Raw genomic sequence first — 18,289 nt, forward strand, 5'->3', positions numbered from 1 at the left:
TGTTGATGTTTTAGTGCCTTCTCCAGTAACTGTGTGTTTGTTTTGTAAAAGGGTCTCGGCTATGGGACCATCGGGGCTGTTCTTGTTGCTGGGCCTCTCCTGATGCTTTATTGCCATCCCATTTGCCTGTCACACAGGGAAGTTTTGCACTTGCTTGTACATCTCAGTGCTCAAAGGCGGGGTGTGAGTGCAATGCCGGGGCAGAGGGGCTTACAGACAGGTTTCAGACATCACAAGCACGTATTTGAGAAGCAGGTAAAGGTCAGCGACACCTCCCAGCACCGAGCCCAGCCCTGGGGAGCAGATCTGCTGGGGGATATGGGACCACCCCGGGCAGTGCCCACCCCGCTGTGCCAGGCACCCGCGTCCCTGAGCCGCCAGGGCAGGAGCCGCGTCCTTCTGCTCGTCACCGCTTGCTTACCAGAGGAGCTTGGGGGTGGCCCCACGTCAGGGCAGGTAAGGCAGGGATCAGAGGGCACCTCCTGCCTTCTCACAAGGGGAAATGTCCCCGGTGCTGCACCGTGCTCTTAAACCACAGGTCTTGATGGATGGGATCAGCAGCGGCTCTGATGGAGCAGAGTGCACACAGTGCAGATCTGCACTGCTGGCTGCTTCTCTTTGGGACCTCTGCTGTGATCCTGGCTGGGCTTGGCTGGGGGGGCGGGGGGGGGTGGCCAGGAGCCTCAGCACCTGGGGGGTGTCATCACTGCCTGGGGGTCCAGCAGGTCTTCAGAAAGCAGCAGGTCTTCAAAATGCAGCAGAGCACCCCGCTGTGGTGCATGAGGGCAGAGGGTGCTGCCGGAGCGGGCAGCAGCTCTGCCCTGTCCCCAGCATCCTCCTGCCCACTTGCTTCATGCCCCCGGCTGTCTCTCTGCCCCAAAAGGCAGCCCTTCTGCCTTCAAACAGTTTCTATTATATGTAGAGCAAGCAAAAATGATGTGTTAAATACAGCCCAGGCTGAAGCTCTGAATCAAATCAATTCTTTTTTGATTCCCCGAGCTTTTGAATTTTCAGCCCTGCTGAAGAATTGTTAGCAAAAGAATAGGGCTGAAGGAGCAATCCTTTCGTATCGCTATTGACTCAATTATTTTGCCTCTTGATTTTCTATGAAGCGGGCCGCAATGCCGCGCCGATATGCTGATTGCTAATGGCAGAGCATTGTGAAGCGTCGTATCCGAGGCTCGGGGTGGAATACCTTCATCTCTGGGCTCACCGAGGGCTGCATTTGGGACCCGGTTTTATTTTGATTGATGCAAACTGCAGTGCACAGGGGGATGTACAGTGCGCAGAGCGGGCCTTTAAGCAGGAGCTGTGCCGCTGACCTTCCCCTGCCCGAGCGCCGCCGGCTGCGCGCGATATTCCCGGCGCTGCCGGATCGATGCAGCAGAAAGCGGAGAGGTTGCATTTACACAGTGTCACGACTATCAATATTGACAGCTTGTGCGCGTGCCCTTCAGACCGGCGAGCTGTCGTGGTTGTTAATGCCCCGTCCTCGCAGCCTCCTGGTGCCGCAGGGGTCACCAGTGGGGCCAAGCCCCAGGTGCCGTGCGAGCGCTGCCTCTCCCCAGCCACCATCAGGGCAGGGGACAGGGAAGGTGACGGGGAAGGGGCTGGGGCTGGGGACGTGGCTCCCACAAGGGCAGCAGAGAGGGGTTTAGAGCCGGCAGCCCCGTTCAGGTTCACTCTTTCACGATAAAAGAGAGGTATTCCCCACCTATCAAAAGGTGGTGACATAATGGTAGAAAGCGCTTGGATCTTTGGATGAAAGGGGCTGAGGAGGAACAAAATGCTGCCTCCCTTTGAAGATGCAAAATCCTGTACAAATCCTAAGCATTTTTATTAGTGGCTAAAGTGCACCGCAGGCATAAAAAGACAAAGGTACATGCTGTCTCATGCTTATTATTCTTGCTGCTGTTTACGTTGCACCAGTGCCCCACTTTACCAGCTGCTCTTTACACACAAGCAGTGCCCCAGCCCTGCTCTGGCATGCTCAGAAAAGCCAGGTGCGAAGGAGCAGGAGGAGCCCGGCAGGAGCAGTGCCCGGTCCTCAGTGCGGGCTGAGTTGTGGTGTGAAAGCTTCGGACCTGAGGTGTGGGATGGTCCTGTCCCATCCCATCCCATCCCATCCCATCCCATCCCATCCCATCCCATCCCATCCCATCCCATCCCATCCCATCCCATCCCATCCCATCCCATCCCATCCCAGCCCAGCCCAGCCCAGCCCACCCCAGCACCACAGCACCTTCCCAGGGTGCGGTCCCCAGCCACCTGTGACAAATCAGCCCTTGCACAAAGGAGCCTGTGTACTGGGGAGTGGAAAATCGGAATGGGATCGGGATCAGTGGCGCAGCACCTGGCCCCAGGCTCTGACCCCTGCAGCGGGGTGCGGGGATACCCGGAGCAGATGAGCAAGAGAGCGCCGGAGCAGCCTGCCGAAAAGGCAGGCTTTAAGGCGAAATTTAGCTTTCTATTTCAGTAACACTCGAAAACACCTTCAGTGCAAAGCTGTCAAGGGAGGGAAGAAAAAAAAAAAACAAAATCAATATGAAATGATGATTTCAATTGGAGCCATTTTCAAAGCTGTCAGGAACTGCGAGTGAAGTGCAGTAACCGGAAAGGAAAAACACTTTTATTCAGACTCCTTTTGGAAAACAGGGCCCTTACGAAGCAGCTCGTGGTGCCGGTTCTCAGGCAGGGCTGGGGTGGAAAGAGTTTTCTCTCCAAGCAGAAGAACTGGCCGGGGGGGGGGGGGGGGGGCGGGCCTCCCTGTGCTCCCCATCCCCAATTCTCTGTGCTCCTCCAGGTGCATAGCCAGAGCCTGGCCCTGTTTAGGAAATCATGACATTAAAACTGTAACTGAACAAAGGGTAAAAGCAGCCGTGGTCCTTCTGGCTCTGCAGCCCACATTCCCCCCATGAGGCCCTGATAGTAAATGGGATTTCGGAGCATGGGGAGAGCTTCAGCAGAGCTGTACAATAAAGCTGGGGGAACTCAAGCCACCCTTCCTGTTTGGGGATGCTTTAAGCGATGGTTTTGTAATCGCTGCCGTCTCTCTGTGGCTGGCTCGAGACGGGGGTCGTTCGGTTAATGCACGTCTCGGTCTTCATTGCCTTTTTAACTAGTTTTTAATCAGTAATTATTACTGAGCAGGAGCGATGTGTGGGCTCCTCTCGCTCGCTCCCCAGGCGAGTGCCACTCAATATGTCACAGCAATTAGCTCGCGGTGGCAACGGGGCGATGGATGGCCACCACTGCTGCCACCGCCACTGCCACCACCTTGGCTCCTGGAGAAAGCCCAGGAGTGGAGGAGGCTGCGGCTGAGCGTCAGAACCCCTCTGGTTCTGTTTTCACAGCCCGTAACAAAAACACGGCAGGACTCCGATACAAAGGGACGGAGCGGGTCAGGCCGAGGTGGGGCAGCTTCTCGGCTCTGGGGTAGGGGCAGAGCCTACAGAGCCCCAGAACTGCTGTTTGTTCCCCTGCAGCCAAGCGATTCCTGAGCTGTGGAACCCAGCAGCAGGCACCGGCCCGTGGGAGCCTGCCCTGCTGTTAATTCCAGCCGCTGCCGCGCAGGTAAACAGCAGGAAACCTGGCTACATGGCCCTGGGGAGGAAGGCAGCATCCGTGCCCTCCGCAAGAGAGCTGAGGGTCACGAGCATCTCTCCTGACAGCACCTTGCGGCCAGCCGAGAGCTGCAGCCCCAGCACGCTTGCAAAAAGGAGCCTGGCGTAACTGTTGACGCCTCACGACAGCTCACATAGTCGGGAGCAGAATGGCACGGGGGATTTGGGGGGGGGTCTGTCCCCATAACCACAGTCCCAGCCCTCCTGGGGCACGCTGCGGTGCTCCCAGCTGGCAGCTGATCAGCGTCCCGCGGAACAAATGAGCTTTAAAAGCCCGCTCCTTTGTATTATTCCCTACTAATAACGAGGCGGCCCTCGTAAATAGCCATGAAGGGAAGTGCTTAAGCTCATAATTAATAAGCGCTGCCTTGGCTTCAGCTGCTGAGCCGCAGCCCGCAGGGAGCGGTGGCAGCGCCCCCGGAGCTGCCCGCGCCCAGCAGCGGTGGGGGGGTCCCTGTGCCGGGGGTCCCGCGGCTGGGACAGCACCGGGACGGGCACGGTGACACCGCACAGCTCCAGAGCCCGGCTGCCACGCAGACCCCAGCGCTACGGGCTTTAAACGTTTATGGCGGGAGGAAAAGGACGTAAATCATGTTTATGTCCCCTGTTTTCTTTATCGGGGCACTAATTTGACAGGGAAGGGAAATTTTTGCTTATTTTACAACTCTGATTTTGGCTGCAATTTGATTTCAGTAGCTGGGAGGCGAACACGAAATCTTATTTTTATTCTGGAGTTGGTACAAAAATTTACATTTTGACAGAGACCCCCACTAACATTTTAGTGCAGCTATAGCGGGCCTCCGGGCATTTTGCAAAACACATAACCCAACGCATAATACACTCATAATTCACTAATGTTTGCTGAATGACAGGGTTAAGTGGCTGCTATTCCCGGCCTCCCACCACACTAATGTACTCCAGACCTGCGCTCCCTTTCTTCTGGATGGAAGTCAAATCGTTTCCTGCAGCCCTCGCCGTGGAAGCTCCTTCCACCACACATAAACAGTACTTCCTAAATTATTTTTCATTTGTTCTTCTAATCTAATTTTTCCCTTGGAGCTCCACTAACCACCGGGCCCGTGCCGGGGCCGATGTGCTGACTGCTCCCCCGGGACCAGCCTGCCCCGTGCCCACCTCCACGGCCGATGCTGGTGCAGCCTTGGCGCCGCAGACCCTCCACAATTTGCAGGTGCAGGCACTCAGCGGGAGGGTTTGGGTGTTCTCCTGGTGCCACAGGGGGAGGACAGGGAGGTGTCACCGCATCACCTGCGCAGCTGAGCCATTCGCCCTCGCTAACGAAGTTGGCTAATGCTGCCCTCGTCGCGTTACTCTCACCAGACGCGTGCGCACAGGCTGCGCCGTGCCCGCGGCATCGGCAGCACGGGAAAATGCTGCAGAAATGCTGCAATCAGCCCTCGATGCAGACTGATCGGAGGGAAGGACAAGGTCACTGGAGCCCTGGATGGGGACCCCGAGGGCAAGGGCGATGGGGCCATATGCTGGTCTCCCCCCAGGAACAAACGCTTCCCCCCGCTTCAAATAAAAGGGACTCACAGGTCTGTTCAAAACAGTTTATTGTATTTTTTTGTCAGACAAACACATTGATTTCTGGACCACAGTAGAGGATGGAAACCTTTCACAAACTTATTTATTTGAAAATACAAATATAAAATTATACTTTCCACATCTGTGATGTGAGAGACCCCCATCCACATAGTATTTTACAACAGGGCTTTAGAAAGCCATACACAGAGACCTGAAAGATGCTTGATATATATAGATACATATATATATGTATATATATAAAAAAAAAGTCACTACCAAAGTTCTCATCAGTTCATACTAAAGTATAAAAGGAAGGGCTAGGCTTGCCACTGTGCCATAGTTTATTTAGGTACATTTATGACCACCTGAAATGCTTAGACTTGCATTCTAGCACTGATGGAGTTCAGACCTTGTACAACAGAGAATGACTTAATTTGCTACCCACTACGGTCAACGCGACACACAGATCCCACGCTTGGTGTTACAAGTATGTACAGAATACAGAGCTGTATAGCACGGGTGAGTCCTGCTTCTCCGCCAGGCTGCTTGGATTTTTACACTGATCTGAAATGAAATTCTCTCGAGACGATACATTCGGATTGTTTGGTAACTGAGAACCGATCACGTAGATTTACTCTCTCAAACTACTTATTTTTTATTATTTTTGGTAATTTTTATTACAGTATTAAAGTATTGCTTAGCTTACAGAATCTCCTCACGTAGTGTTCACACACAGAAATGGGTTTGAATTCGATTCTGTACGTATGAAACTCTACAGTGTATGTGCGCAGACCCCAGGATCTGCCGGTGTGTCTTCAATGCATCCTGTCTCTTAAACTTACACTAACTTCAGTTTTCTGTTTAAACTATTTTGCTTAAAAAAACAAACAAACAAACAAAACTAAACTAAAAAAAAAATTCAAAAAATTCCACCCAAGAGACATATCCATAGCATAAAAGACAGCTATGAGTTAGTGTTTTTTTTTTTGTAAACAGTTTCATATGCAATATCATACATAACCATGGCTGGCCTTCAGTAAAAATGTAGTAAACTATATTGCTTTATTATTGATTATGTTGCATTGAGTGAATGGCAAAAACGAAACAGGAAGGTAACTGTGGCTGGAGTCACTAGCCCTCATTCACACTAAAGATGAAAACAGCATCAGAGGTTTCAGAGCAGGGGAGGGAAGAAAAGAAATCTGAACACCTTTCAGGTCGTTATTACCAACAATTACCCAATGGTTTAACTAGTCTAGCAAGATGTGTAACATTCACCAGCTGAATGCTGCTGTACAATGAAAAAAAAAAACAACAAAAAACAAAAAACTTACAGCAAGAGAGCCATGCTACCTTAAAGTCCAAGCTACAAATTCAACTCAAAATGAACATTTATGAAGTGTAAGAAACAAAAACAGGGACAGATCAGGCTTCATTTTAATCAAGCCAATCACAAATGACTTTTTTTCTTTTTTTTTTTTTTCTTTTTGGTGGGGGAGGGTAACTGAATTCTTTTGGATTTCTGCAATTCCTTTCAAAATTGGCATTGTGTTTGGTAAGAAAAATTGTCCCACGGCACGGCCAGCACAGCACCCAGCGCTGCGGGAGGCGTGCGACGGGGGAAAACCTGCTTCCCCGCCACTGACCGCTCTCGGGGGGAGGTATTTTCGGTGCCCATTTTGCACAGCTAGATAGAAATCTCTCTTTTTGGTCACTCTGGGGGTAGCAGTTCTGTACGAGCTGTTTGGAAAGAAAAGGGCAATATCCGCCGTAACTGCGCGTTCGCTCCCTGTGCTTGACTAAAATAAAGATGTAGCTGAGCCTTTGTGCAGAAAATTTACAGAAAACCCCCAAACAAACGAACGAACAAAAACCCCTTTGAAATGGACTTCTAGATGAGTGGGGGACTAATGTGAACCTTAGTCTAGGTAGCCACATCAAAACATATCGGATTCCACGACATTTGTGCTATGGGCCACTGGGACTTTTCAAAAGGTATATAAACATCTAAAACATATTCACACAGATTAGCAATTTCTTCTGAGCATTCTTAAAAAAATATTTTTTTCTCTTAGTAAAATCGTTTTAATATACCGTGCCTCCCTCTTTTAAAAAATAAATTAAAAAAATCCAGTTTTGCATATCTAGCATTAGCATTTAAGGTAGTATGGCACATCCCCTTTTCAAAGTCAAGGGTGGGGATCTACAAAATGCCTTAAGAGTTTGCCAGCATTTTTAACATTGTGAGACCTTTGGTTAGTTGAAACCGCATCAGATCAGCAAAAGAAAAGAAAAAAGAAAGAAAGAAAAAAAAACAGGAAAAGAAAAAAAAAAAAGGAAAACCTTCCCAAAATTATTAGCATTTTTTTTTTCTTAAATAAGAGAAAGTTCTATCCTTACTGGTCCTAAATCTGAATAACTACATCTAAATTTTTAACCTTAATTACGATACACCTACCAATATGTACTAGAAGAGGAAGAGAGAAAGAGGGGGGGAAAAATTCACTACACTAGCATCAGGACAGCACTCTTACAAGATAGCCATTTTATACACTATTAACATACAACAATGATCAACAAAGGATATTCTATGAGGTGATAGGGAATGGAGAGGAAAACCAACTGGTAGTACAGTACATCATCAACATTGACAAAATATCAATAAAAAATTCCCTGATTATACATTGAATTTCAGGGAATTTGGTTTGTTGTTTTTTTTAGTTTTTATTTTTTAAAGAATTGTTTTATTTACTTTATTACTTGATCAAGTCTCAATATTTAAAAAGCGTCCAGCATTTTGCTTAAACCTGGTTGTTCTGAAATAAGAAAAAAACCTAAAATATTACACAAAAAAGCATGATTCTTTCTTTAAAAATAAGAAAAACAAGGTTTTCTCCTTTCGGTTAGCAGTATGGTGCCTTGTTTTTGTTAAAGATGCCTTGCTCTACCTTGTCTATTGAACGTCTACATTAGTCTACTTGTTAGTAAAATTTACAAAAATAGGAGTGCAGCAGCTCTTTTTAACAAATGTCGCATTCAGTGTCTTATACTGGCTGTACCTAAAGTACCAAATTTATAAACGTAACAATTTAAAAAAATATTAATAAAACTTGTCAATATTACGTTAAAAAAAGAAGAAATATATCCACACTACAGTATGTTCTTAATGCCACCTACCATGTTGTACTTCTAGTTTGCTGTTGCAGGCCTATTTACCAATATTAAAAAAATTAAATTAAAAAATATCCTTCATAAGTTTCCTCCCCCAACAGAGGACCATATATATAACAGCCAAATATTAAACATGTGCAAATAGGAAACTGTCAGTTTTTCCCCTACCAGTCACAGTGCAATGATGTTTTATACTTTATTTTTTTAAAATTCTGTTTACAACTACAATAAATTAAAATCTTCCGTTGCTTCTAGGGTGAAACTTGTAGCACTGAGGTATTCCCAAAAAACAAAGTCGCTTTCCTAATTCGTTAATACAGAAAAGTAATGGATAAAAAAGGTAACGATGCAAGCTCTACCACCGCTCCGCCTGCAGCTCCCTGGGGCGGGGAGCCCTCTCCTCCCCGGGCTTCGCAGGGCGCTCGGAGCAGCTGAAATGACTGGACAGCAAGTGGATCTAATTCGAAACAACAACTAAGAACAGGTGTGCTTTGAACCTTAAATGCGTTAAATAGTAAAACCGTAGCTTCTTTTTCAGTCTTGGGAAAAGCAGTTTTTAAATTAAAAATACAACGAGACTGTTACTTGGTAAGCTGTGCACGTATGACTAGATAGTATGCTGGTATGACGCTAGGACAGTTCGAAGGTCTACCACACCTACAGAGCAAGCGAAACAGTGTTAGTCTAACGCTGGTGGGCCAGCTCTGGCAGTTGGTCTACACGGTTAAAACTTTACTTTTTTTTTTTCTTCCATTTTAATAGAGAAACTGCCTCAGACTGACTCCATCACAAAAATAGTTTGTATTTCTCTTTCTTAATAGTTTATATGTAGTTAATGGAATTGTATTTACAGTATTTTTTTTCAGAATTCACAATTTCAAAAAACCTTATATCACCTCTTTCAACAAAAAAAAGCACTTATAGAAAAAGGACGCGCCAAAGTCTGCCGTCCTTGCCTTATTGCCGAAAATAGATAGAATCAGGTTAACGAAGACGTCACAAACGAAAAGAAGGGCTAGGGAACCCGCTGCCGGAGCGCGTGCCCGCGCCCGCCGTGCCCCGGCAGCGCCCAGCCCGTCGCCGCCGCCGCGGCGCTGCCACCCGCCCAGGTCTACGGTGCCAGAACTGGTGCCACCCGCTGAGACCCGCGGCGCCGCCTCAGCGTCCTGTAAGCAACAACGACTACGGAGAACGAGAGGAACACGGAGGGTGGGGGGGAAAGGAAACGAAAGAAAACCCTTAATATAAACAGCTAGGCTATGGTTAGGCTCCTACGAGATACACAAAGAATTAGGTCTACGTGGCTACGAGACTATGTCAAAACGCTACGAAAAAACGTGGGTTTGAATAGGTTTAAAAAGGGGGGGGAACCCATCGAGAAAATAAAACGAACAAGAAATGGATTTTATATACATACTTTTAAAAGCTGTTGTTTTTATAGTACAGCAGATTCATGAGATGATGAGAGAGATTTTAAACAACCTAAGTCCGTCGAGTGCCACCTCCAGTTTGTTTGTTATTGGTGATGATGTAGTGCTCAAAGTCTGATGATATCACCTAAACATGGGACCACTCAGAAACTTCGCCCTGTCTTGCCCGGACATCCAGATAGGCTCTGAAAGGAGAGGAGCACACACAGGACACAGAGGAGAGGAGGGTCAGTGGAGGTTTTGAAACCCGACCACGCGCGTGTGGCCGCCCGCGGTGCTCGGGCGCTGCCGCGCGGCCTGACCTGGCGCTGCCCTGCTCGGCGCTGTCCTGGCCACGCTGCAGGTGCAGGCCGCGGCTCCAGAGCGGCGGAGCACAACGCCATTTCTCCTTCCTACCCTGTACCTCCCGGCCCCCGTGCTCCCGTGGCTGGGCTCTGTTGGCACCAGCCGGGCTTCGTGGCGATCAAACGCGACTCAATGCACTGGAAGAACACAAGGTGTTCCTCGGGCATTGCGCCCCAAATTTACAAGGCTCCTGTAAAATGAGTGTTATATTTTTTTTCTATTTTATTGTATTTGTGTGGGCACGCTGCAGCTGTAAGGTTGGAAATAAATACTAAGGGCTTCGGGCAGCTGCAGCGAGGTGCCCGTGCTGGCCGTGTCCCCGGGATCACTGCCCAAAGCCACCCCAACGCTGTGCCAGCGGTGCAACGCCGAGCACGGCACCACGGCCGGTCCTGGCCACGGGCACCGCGGGGGCTCTGCCGTGGTGGGAGGGGATGTGTGCCCCAGGATGTGCCGCGGCGGTAACTTCAAACCCGGTGGTCCTGGAGGAATTAATAACAAGGCTCATTTCCTCCACTCAAAATCTATTTTAATTAGTAATGAGCAACATTAAAAGCACTTTCTGTTTTTAAGTCATTAATGGCTTGAGTTTTAATACTGGCCAGTAAATGATGGTTACAATTTGATGTGTTGTGGTAAGTGTAAAATGATTACAACATATTAATCTGATGAGCACTGCCTTCACTGCAGCATTATTAGTTTGAATTATGATGTTCTGCTCAAACCTCTAGCATGCTTTGTGCACCACCTTGTTATTACACAGGCTGGCGGCCCAGAAAACGTGAAGGATTCTGACAAATCGACCTCAGAATGCACACTGATATGTACAAATAATAACCGGGATTAAAGCAAGAGTGCTTGTGCATTTTTTTTTGCTTTCCCATACAAAATGCTACTTGGTGGACCGAATCAATTCATGAAACAATTTCAGGTAATCTTGTGTGTTTATGAGTAGACGAAGAGTAAATAGCAAACCCCTTTATTCACTAGTATTTAACTATACATCTATTTTTACATCTATTTTTGTATTATTTAAAGCCTCTGAACATTTTCCACAGATCCCAGACCTTTGACTAACTACAGTCCTAATTCATACACTGATTTTGAATGTGAAACCTGAAATTGATCAGATAGTGCTGGGCTAAAGACAGAGAAATTAAGGTTGTCAGATACTACATTTGTGTGTCTGCAGCAAGAGCTCTAATGGTGAACTTTCATGGGCATACCTTCTAGTTTTCATTGACTGACTTTTCTAATCTACGCTATTCTCTGTGTAAGACTATTTGTTTGCAAAGATGAATATACCAAAGGCCAAAAAATAATAAAAAAATTAAACATTTAATTAACTCGAGCTTAGTTCAAAGGGTAGGAAACTGGCAGCGATCCAAGGATGCATTACTCAGGTAATGTCTTTAATTTAATTTGCTTAGCTTTAATTTTTTTTTAATCTTGATAATTGCTCTATGGTTACTAGTTACAATGTTATCTTTTAGCTGTAATATTTGGTACAGCACTTAATTAAGAATGATGGCTTCTCTGTAATAAAGCAGTGGGGCTAGTCTATTTTTAGATGAGTGCATTCATAGCGAATCTATAACCCTGACCATGATGCTGTCAACTGGCACTTGATTGCTTCCCCAAAGGTTTTTTGGGATCACCGTTTATTTCTGTGGGGTTTTGAAGTCTCCAAATTATTGCACGAAGCGTCATGAATATGAAGACATGTCTTCGCTGGGTTCTAGCTCCCGATCTGCCTTCCAGTTTCCAACCCATGAGATTGATTTAAATAAAATAAATCACAGAAAGGAATGATTAAAGGCCAAGGAAAGACGAAATGAAGATAAAAGAATTGTTCACTTAAAGTAAATATAAGGGAAATGGTAGTTTAGCACAAAGTACAAATGGTATATACTGTAATACCTCCAAGTGAGATGGCAACCAACCATGTGTAACGTTTCAATGGTATCCATTTGTAAAAGCCGTTGCAATCAAAGGTCCCTAAAATTGTACAATTGTTAAGTTCATCAGTGCTCTATACATGGGAACAGATGATTATTAATTTTTGGCAAGAAATTATCAAAGGACTTGAAAGACTGTGTTGCCAGCATGAATATGTATTTCCAAAAGTTGTTCTGGTCACTAATGACTCCATGTTCTGAACACTCGTTACCTTTCCAAGACCATCATCTTCTCATTCCCCCAGTTACAAAAATAAGCTTAGGGTTTTCCCTTTTTTGTTTTTAAACCAGGGTTAGTAAATGGAGAGTGTTAAATAAATATGTATGTAAAAAAGGGCTACTGGACTCTTTGCAGTTATTGGGGGATAGGAGAAATTAAGAGGCTGCCAATCTGCAAGTCAAATACAAAATCAGTCTTTGAAGAAGTATTAGTGCAGACAAATCAGGATATCACGGCTTTTATTGTGCATCTCATTACTTGAAAGATTGGGATGTCACTGAGGTCAAAGTGACCAAGTTTTCCAGAACAAACAGGTCTTTTTTGTCAAGTGAAAAATGGAAATAAGGGTCTTGGAAGTGGCAGTTTAAATTGGTGTAGCTCTTAGTAGAATAATAATATTCTACATTTTGTATTAGAATGGATCCAAGGGGGCTGTCAGGTCCCTTGTGTGTCCGTGTGAGGAGCAGGACCAGGGCAGGAATGCAGAGCACAAGGGCACAAGTGGAGGGCAGCAGGCTGTTTTGGCTTTTTGGGTACCAGCAGTTTATGCAATAAAAATAACACAGTTTCAGGAATTTTGTCTGCACTATGCTCCCACTCCCCCATTTCATCCAATTTGGTCAAAGAACAAAATTCTCCGTTTAGTTAGAGGAATCTCAGGGGAGTTCTCTGTACTTTGACATGTTTACCTTACAAGAGGAAAAAAAATCTCAGCATTTTACCAGGAAAAAGTAAAACAACTTAATTTGCTGGTATTCTGTTTCAGAGACTGACAGCCACTAAAGCGGATCAACCACATTCATGCTAACACACACAGGTAAAACAGTGCAATCTGAAAAACAGCATGCAGCTTTGTTAAGCAAATTTCCATCGCCCGTAATTAGTGAGCCTTCAGAACCACGCAGCATTACAGAAATACGTTTCCAACGACTTGACAACACAACACAAGTGACTTACTTGTAACCTGCGAATTTTAAGGACTGTTAGTGACACCGTAACTGGTCTGAAGATGCCTGGGGGTGAGCCAGCGCCCACCTCCCACGCTAACGTGCCCCCAGCTCCACACTGAGGCCGCAACGGCAGAGGCTGGAAGCTCCAAGCCCGGACAGTCCCGTGCCACCAGCGGGACACTGTGACCCCTGTGGGAGGGACGTGGGCAGGACTGGTGTCCCAGAGAGCCTCTTTGTCCCCCTCTGTGTGAGCAGAGGCTTGGTACACTGCCTGCAAGCAGGCACATCAGCCTCAGCAGGCCATTGGACTGATGTAAAGACCATCCGGACAAGCAGAAGCTTGGAAGGCTATATTTATTAAGCAGGTCCTTTTAAAATACGCCACGTCAGGACCTCAGAAGGCGTCAGACGAGCGTTACCAATCCGGTTTGCAACTCCAGCGGCTCTGGGGCAACAGTGTGCAGCTCCGCACGAAGCCTGTCAGCAACCGCAGCAGGTTAAGCACAGCGGCAGAGGCTATGGGAGTGATGTGCTACCCACTCCATCATTTAATAGTTTAAAAAAAAAAAAAAACCACAAAAAAACCTTAATGTCACTAAATAATGACCCCCCCCCTCCCTGGCTGGCACGAAAGGGGCCGCGGCGCGTGGTACTTACGGCGATCCCGTGGCCGAAGCCGGAGCCCGGCTGTGGGCTGGCAGCGCTTATGTAGTTGCCGACGCCGGAGTCCTGGCTGGCCGTGCCGTAGAGGTCTGCGACGGGCCCGGGGCTGTTGGCCCCGGGGAAGCCTCCGGGCCGGGCTGGGTTGGAGCCTGCCGGGGAAGCGGGTGCGCCAAAATTCGGTTGAGCACTGTAGCTATTCAAGACTGGTGTGCAGAGAATAAAGCTGGGTATGAGGCCAGACGCCGGGCATGCACCGTTATTACAAAGCCAAACACCAGAATAAACAGCCTAGGCCCAACTTCTAACACTTAACCAAGGCCATGCGATAGGAGAGCAAGTACTGAATAATAGTCAGCCCGTACTACTACGAAGCTTAGAGCTCCAAAATATATATATGAATATATATAAAAAAAAAAAGAACAATCATTCAACACACTACTGCAACCAGAGACTGGAGGTGCTCATTTTCACCAAATTATCACAAAATATAATAGATATTTTTCAACATCTGACTTGATGCTCATGCAGTAGTAACAAGTTCTCTAGGTCTGGGCACGCCGAGACAGCATTCACATCCCATGCAAACTACAAAGGAACTAATTTGAGACTACACATTGTGGTAATATTGATATTAAAACGTTGACAGCAAATAACTTCAATCACTTCTAGTAAAATCGTTTTTGGATCCATTCGATACTTTTGAAAAAAAACCCGCCCTTTTAAATTGGTAAGCTGTAGAAATAGTTCAATAGTTTTTTGTTGTTGTTGTTTGTTTTTTAATGGTATGGAATGGAACAGTTTGGATTTTTTTTAAGTATGAGCAAGGAGAGTGTTGTTTTATTTATTTATTTTTTTTTCGTTTTGATTTGGAGAGCGAAGACCTACCTTCGTCTCCAAAACCATGCTTGGGACATCAACCAAAATTAAACAAATAAATAAAGATCAAAAGCAAAAAAGAATTCCAGAGGGTGTATGACAACTCACCTCCTAACGTGGAAGTAAAAGAAAATTTTATTTTTTTCCTCCCTTTGTATTTTTTTTTTGAGACAGAAAAACAATGTAAATAAGAATGATACTAAAGAATAAATTTAGGTATTAAAGCATGTTAGATGATCGGGCTTCTGGCATTTCTCACGGTTGCTCTTGGATGTAAAATTTATGAGTAAGAGGTTTCAATGCAAAAGAAAAGTCAGCGGGCTGGGGAGAGCTGATGGGGATGGCTGCTGGAAGCTGGAGCTACCCCCGCGCCGTGCTGGCGGCCCCTCGGCAAGCGCCAGCCTCGCCTGCCCGCTCCCACCATCGCCTCGTGGCACGGCCGGCCCGCGGCCTGCACCCTGCACCCCGCACCCTGCGCCCCGCACCCTGTGCCCTATACCCTGCACCCCGCCACTACCACCTGGACCGAGGGCCCCTCAGCTCCCCCGGCCGCACAAGGTGCTGCAGGTACACGGGGGAGAGGCCCGGTCCCACCGGCAGCGCTGCTGCAGCCTGCCCAGGCTCTGGCCACGTCCTCACAGCCGAGCACGACTACCGGGGCACCTAACACCACTCTGAACACAGCACAAATAGGTCTGCCGCCGCTGGCAGGACACAGCCGGCCCGACCACGCAGCCACCGTGTCCCTGTGAGCTTGCCCGAGCTGTGCTCGTGGGTGTAAGCCACGTAAGTCCCATGCCTGGGACTGCTCCCGACCCGCAGCAGCTTCCACCACCCTCACCTCCATGCTCGAGCCTGCGCCAGGACTTGCTCAGCCTTCTCCCCCGGCTGCAGCTCCCTGCCTATCTCCATTAGGCACTAAAAGGGTTTATAAAGTTTGATAGCCTGCAATAAGCCCCTGCCCCTGGCTCAGCACCGAGCCGATCAACTGCTGGGGTTTACTGGGGCTGAACACCAGCCCGGGGACAAGTCCTGCTCACCCAGCAGGAGCAGCGTGAGGGAAGACGGTGCTCCTGACGAGCTCTTTCCAAGACACAAAGTGGGCTTGGGAACAGACCTGCCTTACCGACTGCAGAACGTGAACGAGAACTGGGGGCCAGCGGCCAGCCCAGCGCTGAGCTGAGGCCGGCACCTCGCCGGGGCCAAGCCGCCACCAGCCCTCCGACCGTCCCCGCCGCGCTGCCCACGCAGGAGGCATGCACTTCTCAAATGAATGGATTAACTACTCGAAAACCCATCAAAATGGCAACTGTTGGCTCTGCAGCAACAGGAAAGTAAATTTTGCAAAATAAATGATTTTCTGTGGCTCTAAAGTGGTAGCAGGGGAAAGTAAGTAGGTCATCTAAGCTAGCAAGTTAAATGAAATAAGGCATGAGAGAGTAAACAGATTATTTTGGAATTCACTGGCAAACAAAGTACCATATTTTTATTATTAAAGATTAAATGTCAAGATAACATTTGGCCTTCTCACTCATGAAGAAAAATATCCAGCTGAGATGTTCAAAAGCCCTTTATTACTATAAGCTAGCACTTTTTTTCCCCCTTTTCTTCCTTCTGTTTCTACAAAATGGATGCGGGTTTCACTGCCCAGTCACACAGAAAGCCCCACTCGGCCGCCTGTGCGAAGCCACGAGCCTCCAGGAGTGACACGGCCGCTGTGGGGAAGGATGTGCCCAGCACCTCGGGCAAGAAGGATGTAAGGACATACGTTTTTTAGAGACCAAGGATACCAGAAGGTAGAGGGCAAGAACAGCTGGGGACAGCCGTGGTCTGGAACGTCAACAGAAGCACCAAACGTTACAAAAGCAGCCCCAAATCGCAGGGTGCAGCTAACGGGGCACAGGGTGCACCAAGGCTGGCAAGGGTGCTTGTGTAACACGTGGCAGCAGCAACACCGGTGGCTGCATTGCCAGTTCACGACCTGCTTTTAATTGTCATACAGCAACACGTGCGCCAGTAGGAGGTGCAAGGGGCGACAAGGGTGTTGTTACTGCCGGGGGAGGCAATGCCAGCCCCCAGCCCAGGACAGCGGTGGGACAGCGATGCCCTGCCAGCACGGCTGCCGTCCTGCGCGAGCGGCTGCCTCCCCACGACTCGCAATGGATTTCACAGCATGGTTTGCTGGGAAGAAGTCCAAATCGTGACAGTAATGGGAAGTCCCCAAAACACACGGCTCTCATCTAGAGGTGCACAGAAGATTTAATTAAAAATCAAAGTTGGGGTGCAAGGCCAAATTTCTCTCTGCAGCAGCCCGCTAACAGCAACAGCACGTCGGGGCTGGCACAAACATGCCTATATAATGCTTTAAGATTCAATTTCAAGATACAGTGATCAAATACAGCGTTTCAAAATGGTACTGAAATGAGGGCAGGGCTGGTGAGCTGGGCATCCCACAGCAGACGTGTGATGCGAAGGCTGCCCTTGGGTTTGGCGGCGAGCGGGGATGTGGGGTGCTGCGGCCAGCCCCACCGGAGATGCTTGGGGCAAGACTGCGGGGATGCTGTGAGTGAACACCCCTGTGAACATTGCTGCAGCCCGGGACCAGGAGCGGGACGCAGCCAGGGCCAGTGCCCATGCGATGCCGGCGGCTGCCCGACGCCGCGCTGCTGCGGGCAGGAGCAGCGATCCGCGTGGGGACGAGCCGCGGCGATGCTGGGGCTCATCAGACATCCATACGCAGCGGCATCTCTGCATCATTAACTCGCCAACTGCAAAACCGTGCACAGCTGACAAGGAGACATGCTCTGCCGTGTCCTGAAACCTCACTGAAGGGAAAGAGCAAACAGACCAGCAAGGAGCCAGAGAGATGCTCCGTCCCTCCGAATCAGCCCAGCCACCATCATTTACATCTCCAAGAACATCGGAGTACCGGCTGTCAGACATGCAGAATGAGTTGGCGACTGTTTATTCAAACGTCCTTCTGATTGCGGGTATGTAATGTAAGGAAAAGGCAATTTTCTATCCACTGAGCATCAATTTAATACTACACACTGATGATCACAGAAGTGACTGCAGAAGAACGCGCGGCACAAACGCACGCCCAACGCCCCGCTCTCTGCAAGCGGCTCCGCGGGGGCGCGGGATGCCCGCTTTGGGCACCGCCTGCTAAACAGCTGTTTGCAAAACTTTACAGGAAGGGCTGGAAGCTTTCACAGAGCTGACACTTTGCTTCAGACCTGATACATGAAATAGAAAAGCTCTCATAATTACCAGGAGACTAAACACTCCGCAGAAAGCCTTATTTTAACGATTCACTCAGCCATGGCGAGTTGCTAAATATTTGTCTTCTTACAATAGCTGCACTGAAGCGCACCTCGAGCTGGAGGCACTTTTACGATCACTTTGAAACAACAGCAAAGGGACCTTGAACGACTTTCCCAACATACAAAATGCGATGCGTTTGGGTAAGAAATGCCTGAAAAGAAATTTGTTGTACACAAGCCTGTGA

General features: G+C 48.1%; 1 protein-coding gene across 21 annotated transcripts in view; it reads right to left on the reverse strand.

Moving 5' to 3' along the window:
* Nucleotides 1-5,180: 5,180 nt before the first annotated feature.
* The window catches only part of MSI2 (musashi RNA binding protein 2), a 238,815-nt gene continuing 225,706 nt past the window's right edge, over nucleotides 5,181-18,289 (reverse strand). For 9 of the 21 annotated variants that reach the window (XM_066979806.1, XM_066979804.1, XM_066979802.1 and 6 more), the window contains 3 exons: nucleotides 13,900-14,054; nucleotides 12,035-12,112; nucleotides 5,181-9,954 (listed from right to left, as the gene is read on the reverse strand). In XM_066979806.1, coding sequence (XP_066835907.1) covers nucleotides 12,071-12,112; nucleotides 13,900-14,054 — 197 coding nt within the window. In that variant the 3' untranslated portion in view covers nucleotides 5,181-9,954; nucleotides 12,035-12,070. Of the gene's footprint in view, nucleotides 9,955-12,034; nucleotides 12,113-13,899; nucleotides 14,109-18,289 lie in introns of those variants that run through there. The other 12 variants (XM_066979801.1, XM_066979805.1, XM_066979797.1 and 9 more) reach the window with 5 other exon arrangements.

This window comes from Anser cygnoides, chromosome 18, assembly GCF_040182565.1.
Source record: "Anser cygnoides isolate HZ-2024a breed goose chromosome 18, Taihu_goose_T2T_genome, whole genome shotgun sequence".
NCBI classification, from domain to species: Eukaryota; Metazoa; Chordata; class Aves; order Anseriformes; family Anatidae; genus Anser; species Anser cygnoides.